The sequence below is a fragment of the Syngnathus leptorhynchus genome, chromosome 22 (genome assembly GCF_054491065.1).
Source record: "Syngnathus leptorhynchus isolate UIUO chromosome 22, UIUO_Slep, whole genome shotgun sequence".
Taxonomy (NCBI): Eukaryota; Metazoa; Chordata; class Actinopteri; order Syngnathiformes; family Syngnathidae; genus Syngnathus; species Syngnathus leptorhynchus.
Window position 1 is genome coordinate 4,605,610 of NC_141216.1, and position 10,792 is coordinate 4,616,401.

General features: G+C 42.7%; 2 protein-coding genes across 4 annotated transcripts; both read right to left on the reverse strand.

The window, feature by feature from the left end:
- Positions 1 to 392: 392 nt before the first annotated feature.
- On the reverse strand, positions 393 to 5,261 carry tmem184ba (transmembrane protein 184ba). Of its 3 annotated transcripts, XM_085904689.1 has the most exons (10): positions 4,943 to 5,261; positions 4,814 to 4,862; positions 3,472 to 3,705; positions 3,125 to 3,290; positions 2,146 to 2,236; positions 1,887 to 2,054; positions 1,607 to 1,776; positions 1,342 to 1,536; positions 1,135 to 1,161; positions 393 to 968 (listed from the first exon to the last, which is right to left on the reverse strand). In XM_085904689.1, the coding sequence occupies exons 3-10, from the start codon at positions 3,703 to 3,705 to the stop codon at positions 736 to 738; spliced, it is 1,284 nt and encodes a 427-aa protein (XP_085760815.1). In that variant the 5' UTR covers positions 4,814 to 4,862; positions 4,943 to 5,261; the 3' UTR covers positions 393 to 735. The 3 variants fall into 3 exon arrangements, with proteins under 3 accessions (XP_085760815.1, XP_085760817.1, XP_085760816.1); XM_085904691.1 differs by lacking the exon at positions 1,135 to 1,161; XM_085904690.1 differs by lacking the exons at positions 4,814 to 4,862; positions 4,943 to 5,261 and adding an exon at positions 4,021 to 4,157.
- A 537-nt stretch (positions 5,262 to 5,798) lies between these two features.
- csnk1e (casein kinase 1, epsilon) lies at positions 5,799 to 10,666 on the reverse strand. Its single transcript, XM_085904692.1, has 11 exons — positions 10,472 to 10,666; positions 9,602 to 9,696; positions 9,411 to 9,521; positions 9,180 to 9,328; positions 7,863 to 8,091; positions 7,629 to 7,799; positions 7,376 to 7,524; positions 7,088 to 7,286; positions 6,870 to 7,015; positions 6,733 to 6,790; positions 5,799 to 6,657 (listed from the first exon to the last, which is right to left on the reverse strand). Exons 2-10 carry the CDS (start codon positions 9,675 to 9,677, stop codon positions 6,758 to 6,760), a joined length of 1,263 nt encoding a protein of 420 aa, XP_085760818.1. The 5' UTR covers positions 9,678 to 9,696; positions 10,472 to 10,666; the 3' UTR covers positions 5,799 to 6,657; positions 6,733 to 6,757.
- Between the last annotated feature and the right edge of the window lie 126 nt (positions 10,667 to 10,792).

Here is a 10,792-nt window from a genome sequence, read left to right on the forward strand (position 1 = left end):
GTGTCCATGTCAAAATCGCTCAAACTTATTTACCCAGTCAGCATTTAAAAATAGGTCAGCATGGCTTCTCGTAACAGCAACAGGTAAGCAGAGAAGAAAAAATGCCACATGATTCATTGAAGGCCTGCTGGTTTGCATTTCCTGATGATAAAACCCTTGAGGAATGTCTTGACAGGTGTTTCGATGAATCGATACTTAAGAATGCACATTCGAGCTATGTCGTATGGCTCCCTCTAGTGTACACATGCGGTATTGGAGCTGGCAAGGGAAAGTCAATGAGTCATTTAAACACTGGGCAGTTTCATTTTTACACACACCTATTCACAGACTCATACAGCTGAAAGTTTCCAGAGATGAATTTCCAGGAAACATCACAAACTGCTAGTCCACAATTTTGTAGTACCTTGTCAATTTATTGCAAACTGAATAAAACATGTTTAAAGTCCTTCTCAGGTTGTCATGAAATGTATCAAATCTCACAAAAATCACAACGTTATCAGAATAAAATTGAAGTTGTGCTATAAAAAAACAACAAAAAAAAAAACAACAGTCTATCAAAGTCAGCAAACCTTTTGAGTAAAACTTGAAAACGACTTACTAATCCAGCAGACTAGCTTATAGCGTCCAACACAAAATGTGCTGTGTTTATACTTACGTTCATGCTCTCAAGCAAACATTCTCACATACGAGAGGCGGCCGACTGCTGCCGGGAGGATGAAGCACATTTCCGCGTGTCTAGAATTCATCGTCCGAGCTCAGCAGGAAGGTTTTCTCGGTGTCCCCGTGGTTGCTAACGCCGCTGAGCGTGCGCGACACAGGCGGCGGCGGCACGCCCTGCTCCAGCGTGGACTGCTGGGTGTAATGCTGGTAAGCCGGCGAGAAGTTATGGATGGCGTCCTGGACCATGTCGCCCGGGTTCATCGTCTCCTTCAGGCTGCTGGAGATGCTCTTCATCGGGGCGCAGCTGCCTAAGACGGCAGTGAGTTGGAAAAAACGGTTTAGCTAGCAATCGGTTCGCTACAATCAAGGAAGGACTACTACGCTATACTACAAGATGAAAAAAAATGAATCGTGGAGAATTTTAATAAGTGACAGTGGTGCAAGAAGAGTCGAAACGGTCAGCGTGGAACCTACCAAACTCTCCGTATGTAGGGAGGGGTCCTTCAAAAAGCAGCAAAGAAAAGGGAAGATGAAGGTTTGTGCAAGCACAGGATAGAATAGCAAGACTCTTTGTCTTACAAATATGTGAGCACAAAGTAGGAAAAAGCCAGAAAGTCATAAAAGTATCACACAAAAGTGGATTTTAAAATCAATTCTGACCAAGTGATGTGATCTTCTCACCTTGCGCGCTCATACTTTTGTCTTTGTAGACTTTGTAGGTGAAAGCGAAACGTAGGATCAGCGCGGCGAAAAACATCTCGATGCAAATGATGAAGTTCTGGTAACCGGCGGCGACGGTCCCCTTGCCGACCGACACCTCCACGGAGTCAATCTGGGGGATGGCGCCGCACCTTTCCATAATGGCCAGAAACACACCTGAGTAGAAATCAAAGGAACCTTCTATCAAATGTTTCATGAATCCAAGATTTGCTCAGAAGTGACGCACCTTGCCAGAAGGAGAGGAAGATGACCGACTTGACGATGACGAACTTGAGCACGGGCCCGTACGGGCTGAGCAGGTTGCGGGTGGCGAAGTAAAAGAGGAAGAGGGCGTACAGAGACAAGCTGACCGAGACGTTGCAGATGATGGTGACGTAGAGGTAACCGCTGGCGGCGCTGTGGAGACACAAAACACACAAAAAACGTCACGGCCATTTTGAATTTAGACAATGGAGAGAGAAAAAAAGAAAGAAATACCGCCAACTCAGCAGTTTTTGTTGACTTACTTGAAGTCTCCATCTTTGTATTTACCGTACGCCTGCAGGATGACGGTAATGGTGGCCATGAGCGGCTTGACCACGCAGAACTGCAGCGTGGCCTGCTTGCAGAAGCGCAGGAACCCGATGGAGTAGGCCCTTCCCTTTAGGCAGCACGTGCCGAACATGCAGCTGGACCTTGATGGCGGCGGGACACATTGTAAATCAATTATCACAATAATAAATCAATGCTTGTAAATAAATTTTTTAAAAAAAGGGCGAGACGTACTCGATGAGTTTCCCTCGGATCTCCGCCATGATGGCGCTCTCTCCTCCGAGGTATTCATAACACAGACTCAGGAAGTTGTATATCACAAACGCTTTAGGTGGGGGGGGGGGAAACAAACAGATTTGTTATTTCTATTTCCTAGACGAAGGGGGGGGGAACACACATTCAAGAGCTTGTTTGATGGTCACCAAATGTCTCCTGTGGGAAGTGGATGAAATCTCCTGTGTGCTTTCTCAGCATGTGGAGGACGACAAGCAAAGCGGCTCATAAACACCAGCGTGCTAATCCTGTTTTGCCCCCCCCCCACCCCTTCCCCTTAGGATCTTCCTTCTTTGTGCACTGTATAATCATGGCTGATGATTGTGTAATCAGTGCAAAAGTGTGAAATTGTGACCTGTACTGGGTGTGTGTGGCGCATTTCATGGCTGAGCTGCACTCCCCGCCAGCATTCGGTGTTACATCATGCGTTCGCCGCTTCTCCCTCCATCGGTTTGCTTTTGAATGAGCCCTTCGCCTGATTTGCTTTTGTGTGGCTCTGGCTTATTTACCACACGTTCACATCTCCCCGCGGATGCCCTCGTCAGCCCGAGCCGGGTTGCCACGGTGATACAGTAGGCGTGCATACAATGAGAAGTTTGCGAGCAACTTGGGTTGAGCGAGGTAACTCATTATCTTGTGGCAACTTGTCCAGTAGCAGAACCATTTTGGATTCTTGTTGCCATGCGACAGGCCAGTCGACCTTACTTTGGGAAAGCATTGGGTCAGGGCTCACTTTGCTTGTTATTTTGAATAGAATGACGCAAATATTGGACAAGGAGATAAAATATGACATTAACTGCTGTATTTATTAGCATTAGCAAAACAATTGAATGAGAATAAGTTTCCCGCCCCCCAAAAAAATAATCATATGGGATTCCACGACAAATAAGATTTTTTTTAAAGTGTGTATTGAGGAAGTGAGCATCAAATTTGTTCTTACCCTCGTAGCAGTCCCTGATGGTGTCAAAGTAGACGTAGTACTGGTCGTTGGTGAAGAAGAGGAGGCTGAGCCAAGAGTCGATGCCGTAGATGGGGACGATGAAGAGGATCCGTACGATGTGCCGTTGCTCCCGGGGTGAGCTATAGAAACGCAGGTGCATGTAGATCTGGGGGGGGAAAAAAAAAAAAATTGTGCAATAATACAGCTTTGAGATTAAATTCACAGACTTCAAAACACGTAGGCCTCAACAGAATGATATTAAATAATTATAATATTGTATCTATTTATCGATTTATTTATGCATACCTTCTGCCATCTTGCACAAGAACATGCGGCCGCTTACTTACCTGGTGGCAGGTGAGGATGAGGGAAGTCCAGACGAAGATGCCGGACACGGCCTGGGCCATAGGGGTCATGAGAAATGTGGGCTGGTCCTGGCTTAGCAAGGGGGCTTCGGGGAGCCAGGAGATGTTGGGCCCTCCCGGCGGTGGCGTCGCCGGCGTCCCTGCCGCTTCAGCCAAAACAGAGTCCACCCCCAACCTCTCTGATAAGGGCACATCTCGCCTCCAGAACCTCGGCATCTGAAAAAAAAAAAACGCTCAGGTTTTTGATTTGGACAGAGGAACCTTTGTGTGAGCCAAATTGAATTGTAAATCAACTACTATCAATCAAATGTGAAATACCCTTTCCACACTTAATCTTCAACCTGGTTTAAATATTACTAATTTATCATCGTGTAACGAGTTATCGTGTCAAAAGAACAAGAGGAACTCAAACAGAAGCATCGAAGGTCAATGAGTGTCATGTGGACAAGAATGCGTGACTCATACAAACAATGGAACCCGTGTTTCAATATATACAGCGGAAATCATTTTCAGGAACCATTCAATCCTTACCTAGCAACATACCTCAATTCTTGGTTGCTTGAATTATTGGTCAGAAGAACAAACAACCCCAATGCACTCTTCAAAACTGTTAAGCCTTTCATTCATGACACCATAAAGCATGATATGACTTGACTGGTTGTAATGACATCATTGTCTTAAAAGGAAGCCATATTTTCTCGACTAATTTAACGGGCATGGTCCAAAGTTGCTTTTTATAGGTTTATACTCTGTATGATGAGTCTAAAAAGAGATCATGTAATCCTTTTTGCCCTGTGGCTTTTTATACAAAGAGCTTGCTGCTAATATAGTCAAATAAACAAGACTATGACATTTAATCAGATGGAATCTGGCCGATCGGGATTATCGTGGCAACCGATCACATCCTAACAAATTGAATTGGGCATTTTATTAAAAAAGATGTTACTCTCACGTCTCTATGGAGGATTGAGCGATTCTCTTGTTTGTGGACCGTGAGGTCATTTGTATTGGTTTGCAAGGGATCAGCAGATGTACACATAAAAGAGGTGAAGTGAAGGCATCAGCAACATTGGTGATTGAGGGGCGAGGAAAAGCTGCAGGTTTCAATTCAAAAAAAGCCAAATAAATCACGATGGAATAATAATCTATGTGTGTCATAAGGTCAGGAGTTTGCAACAGATGGAATGGGGGCACAAGGGGGGGGGGGATACAATGGGGGGGCTGTGTTTATCCACATAACACAAATAAATGTGTGGGACGACAGATAATTCCCGAACAGGTTATTAAAATGTGAATACTTTCAAATAATAATACAAAGTCTCACCTTTGCTTATATTTACTCGTGACAATGACAACGTGGGGGGCTTTAAACCCTGCAATGCAAAATCAAATGTTTGATTATTAGTGACATGCGCAATCCGGGTGCATACATGCTTTTAAAGGTTATGCTTACCAAAACAAAATCATCCAATGCCTTTGTGCCGACCAGAAATAGCACGTAAACGGCTTTAATTCCAGCTCAGAGCTCCACCGTCGCCCCCGAGGACATCCATGTTGTTGCGCCAACGCCGACCGGTAAACCTCCACGTTTATCCTCACCTACTCTTTCTTCTTCATGTTTAACAACTTGAGAAAAGTCGCTCGTACGCGATCGTCTTCACTTTTGCACCAGTTAAAGTCCGTAGATTGCTCCGTAAGGGGAGACGGCAAACTTGTCGTTTGCCCGTCGCCCTGTCTGTCTGAAAGACTTTGGATCGACCGTGGAAATTAGTGTTGGCTCGTGAGTGAACGATTCGTTCAAATGAACGGCTCTTTTCAGTGAACGAGAGTGAACGAATCACTTTCTTGAATTGAGCTTTCTCGGCTACCGTACACTTCTGCTTTAGCGAGCAGCTAGCTCTTCAGGTTGTTACTATTTGGGCTTTCGAGTGAGTAATGTCAACTTTTTCCAAGCTCTCGATTTACTGTATGTATGTAAATGCGTACATGTCTCCCGAACACCGGGTAAAGTTATAAACCACTCTGCCATTTTGCCAGTGAAACTCGGCCTTTTTTTAGGAAAGTGTACTTTAAAATGTCAACTTGCATAATAGATATTGCTAATTTACCAGTGTTTGACAGTACATTCAGTGGTGTGGTAGATAAAGCTTTTGCCTTATGTTCGGGAGAACCGAGTCATGATGCAAACTTTAGCTTAAAGTTTGCTTCGTGTGGGGCTTGAACCATGATCTAAATCCTAAATACTCAAATCATATTCAAATTTGTGAGTCAGCGAGTGAAGAACATGGAATATTGACTACAGGTCAGCATGTACATATTTCTTTTATTGATTCTACAATTATATACAAATATCAGAGAAACAAATTTGAAGCACAATAAAGAAACACACATGACATCACCAGATCTAGACATCAGCCTTCATAATGAATTCATTTTTTTTGTTTGACTTTATAGGGACAGCCATTTTTATCTTGTACATTTTGGCAATTGTCATTTACATTTCGCTGAAATAAAACATACTGTACACATTGTACAAGTTGCATTAAAAAAAAACAACAGACATGTACAGTACATCAGCAAGATTGTTTAACTTACACATTGGAATAAGGAGTCAGAATAACATTCATTCAATGAGGCCCACTTCTTATTTTTAGTACCTCATAAGAGAGAAAACACATTCTCCTGTTATATATTTTGGACTCAGAGGCAAAGCCGTGTGATGAAACACAATGATAACATTTTCGACTATTTGGAAGAAAGGCCAAAGTACACCGATGACACATATTTTGACGGTCACGCCGGTTGTTGTATTTTCAGATGAAAGACATCAATATGCAGCATATTTAAACTCCTTAACATTAGCATTCAATTGTAGTTTATTAAATAAACCACAGAAACCTGAAAGTTTGTGCAACTGTCAGTTGAGCCTCTGAGTCTGACAGGTGATAATTGGTTTTAACGTCACTTCCCCATTTCAGACTGCACCCTATAAACAGTAAAAAGCCAGTCTGAAGTTTTTTTGTTCTCCTCCATCATTCAAGCGTTACTTCCGCTCCTTCTGGTCACCAGAGTTGGCAGGCGAACGCCACTGACCTCCCCGTTTGGACGCCAGTAACTCTTTCCTGCTCCTCCAACTCAAAGCGAGGGGAAGTTGATTCCCACCACTTGCTGGATGATGATAGAGAAAAGATAAATAACATATTAGATGAGTGTAAATTTGATTTTGATGATTTGTTTTCTTACCTGCTTCTGACCAGCAGGGAAGAACTCACTTTGCCAAATGTTCAAATGGCACACTGACCTGTAGATGGAAGTGGGGGAAAAAAAAAAAAATAAGATAATGAATTTTTTTTTTATCTGACTTCCATGACTCGTCCTACCTGCGACGCAGTGATGCGTGATTGGTCGAGGCGTGTGGAGAGGTCACCGGCGGACACGTTGGCGGGCGCGCCTCGATGCAGCCTCATGGCCACTTTGCGTTCTCGCTCCACCCGTTCCGCCCGGCCCACCTGAGGAGAGCAATTACCTGTATGCAAATATTTGCGATTAATTCCGAGATAAAAAAGGACAACTTAATAACGCTCGCCACTGTCCTAACCCGACTGCTGGACGCCGCGTGTGACCGCTTTAGATTGGATGACGTCTTGTTCGTTTTTGGCTCGGTTGGCCGCCGTAGGTTTGGGTCCGACTGGCAAAGCTCGACCTCCGCTGACCTTTTGGCCTTCTCCCGCATGATCCTCTTCATCTTTTTCCTCTTTACGTTCTTTGTCTCCATCTTCCGCCGTCCTACTGGCCCCCTTAAAAAAAAAAAAAAAAGAACGCTTAATAAATGATCTTCCAGTTTACTTTTCAACGTTAATATTCATCAGCACACTGTCCCACTCACAAACTTGAGCATGCTCCAGTCAAAGACGTAATCATAGGAGAAGCCCTGTCTGTGGAAAAGGTTCCTGAAGAGCTGCCTCAGGTACGAATAGTCCGGCTTGTCGTCGAAGCGCAGGGAGCGGCAAAGGTTCAAGTAGGTGGAAAACACAGCTGGAAGACAACAAAGTATTTTCATTTCAATTTTCCCAATGCATTGATAGTATTTAGCCTGCCACAGTGTTATGAGTATCAAGAGTGGTTTCTGCTATACTCACACGGGTAGCCCTTGCACAGCACTTCGATAGGAGTGGACATTTTCTTCTCGCTGATGCGTTCATACTTTTGCCTCTTGGTAGCGGCTTTGAGCCCCTGCCAAGGCAGCGAGCCCAAGTTGAAGTACATGAGGACATAGCCCAGCGACTCCAGGTCGTCCCGCCTCGATTGCTCTGCGGAAGGAGGAAAAATTAAGTGTGTATATTGCCGTATTCGAGAAGTTCATATTGTCTTACCAATGCCAAGGTGGGTGTTGATGGAGGCGTAGCGGGCGGTGCCGGTGAGGTTTTTGTTCTCTCGGTAGGGAATGTGCTGGTGCGTTCGGGCGTCACGGTATTTCTTGGCCAGGCCAAAGTCGATGATGTAGACAAGGTTGCCCTTCTTGCCGAGCCCCATCAGGAAGTTGTCGGGCTTCACGTCTCTGTGGATGAAGTTCTTCAAGTGGATGTATTCGATCCTGCTGATCTGGTGGAGGCACGTGGCATACGATTTTTCCACTTTGTTTGTATTTTGTTTTGTATTTTGAATTCACTTAGTTGTAATTAGTTTTTAGAGCCTGTTAGTTTCCCCCCAATCCTATAATATATAATGACTATATACTAATAAATACTATATGATAAATATATTTGAAATAAAGTATAATATTAAATATGTTATGTTATCATAATTTAGTCTAGTTTAGTTTATTTATGTATCATTGTATAGTTTTATAATGTTATTGTTTGAGCATGTGCTATATAATATAATATAATATATTTTACATATATAATATAACATAATATATAGCCATGCTGCGAGGCAAAAAATACACATCCACGTAAGACACTGAACCGAAACCCTCCAATTTGAGGGTTAGTGGAGGTTTTGAATTGCTCTGTCGCCCTCTTGTGGTTAAGGTTTGAAGCACATGTTTAAACCAGCAATATCAATACGTATAATGAATATATACTAATAAATACTTATATGATAAATATATTTGAAATGAAAGTATAATATTAAATGTCATGTTATATTTTAGTCTAGTTTATTTTATTTATTATTATTATTTTAAATATTATTGTTTAAGCATGTGCTATATAATAATATAATATAATATAATATAATATAATATAATATAATATAATATAATATAATATAACATCATATAACATAATATAATATAATATAATATAATAAATTGCTGCGGGGCAGAAATACACATCCACGTAAGGCAATGAACCGAAACCCTGCAATATTTGGTATTTATTAGTATATATTCATTATGTATTGATATTACTGGTTTAAACATATGCTTCAGACTTTAACCACAAGGGGGTGATAGAGCAATTCAAAACGTCCGTTAACCCCTAAATAGCAGGGTTTCGGTTCAGTGACTTACGTGGATGTGTATTTCTGACCCGCAGCATGGCTATATTATATTATATTATATTATATTATATAGCACATGCTTAAACAATAATATTATAAAACTACATAATGATACATAAATAAATTTGGCACCCTCTCATATTTGTATTCATCCAAAATTAATATTTCATATTTTTCAAGCTCACCATTTGATCAGCCAGCAGCAGGACGGTTTTCAAGCTGAACTTGCGGGAGCAGAAGTTGAACAGGTCCTCCAAACTGGGGCCCAGCAGCTCCATGACCATCACGTTGTAATCGCCCTCGGCTCCACACCACTTGATGGACGGGATACCCACTGTGGGGAGGGAATATTTAAGGATTAGAACTTCAATATTACATCCGCCAGTCAAAGCTTGACTGGCCTCGGTGAGCCTCACCTCCTCCCTGCATCATCTTGTAGAATTTACTCTCAATGTGAAGCTGCGGATGTTTGGTCTTTACGCATTCCAGCTTGATGGCCACTTCCTCTCCGGTGGTGAGGTTGGAACCTAAAGAGGAGCAACATGATCAAAATGAAACTCTAATATTGCATGTTTAATAGGGGGATGAGAAGAACTGGGAAACAAACCAAGGTAAATGTCTCCAAAGGAGCCGCTCCCTATCTTCCTCCCGAGGCGGTACTTGTTTCCCACTCGCAACTCCATGGCTTCTTAACTGCTCCAACTGATTGGAACACACAGTCACTAGTGATTAGAACTTAAAAGTCCAACCCTGAGGTTCAAGACTCAAACATCAGCTGTGCATTTCAAAATATTTTATGTTAGGTTCATGAAAGAAAAGACATACTGGAGATGAGAATGAGAGTGTAAATGCTTTGAGTTGGTTTTTTTTTTTTTTTTTTACTGCATATAGATGCCACAAGAGAATGGCAAAGCACTATCGTTGAAGCTCCTCTGCTCTTCTCGGTTCGTCTATCTTATTTTTGACGTGTTCTGTTTTTTACAGAAGTTATTTTACTGGCTTGTAGACATAAGGGACACACAGATGGATGTCCCTAATATTCAAAATGACAATTCTTTCACACTCTCTGCTAATCAATAACACATTTTTTGTTCAGTCCAGTACCGAATGACCCAGTACTGGTCCATGGCCTGGTGTGGGGGACCTATGCTATATTCAAAATGGATGGATGGATGGATGCTAGATCCATGCATGGATGAAATGTCACATGACCCCAAATTTAAGCAGGTAAATCCATTTTTTTAAGGTGAGGTTGGATCATCGCTGCACTGGATCTTAATCCATTATAAACACACACACACACACGCTGCCGCTGCACATTGGCTCAGCCTCCTCTTAACTGCCAGTTACACAACTGGCTAACAAGGTGTTGCAGTAAAAACGCCGCAACGTCAGCAGGTCAATGCTATTCATGCAAAAATTGCAACTAATCCATAAAGGCTTATTTACACCTTGACATACACGTCGATGAGCTCACCGGTCGTCTGGGCCGATACTTCGGTCTCACTCGGGGGCCCTGGGTAGCGACATAAAGTCACGGCTCATCCTCCACGCAAGATTCACCCGCTGTCACGATCTTGACGTGTGGGGAGGAAAAGAACGCAGAAGACACGAGTAACCTCTTTACTTTCCTCTTCCTCCTACTCGTCTTCCTCATACACACACCCTCCCACTTTACGCCAACAGCCTATGACGTCATCCGTTCGCGTATGAATGAAAGACCAAGTGCACGTAAAACATGTTTTATTTCGCTCTTAATGCACTTTGAAGATATAGTGGATTGTAAACTACGAATGGG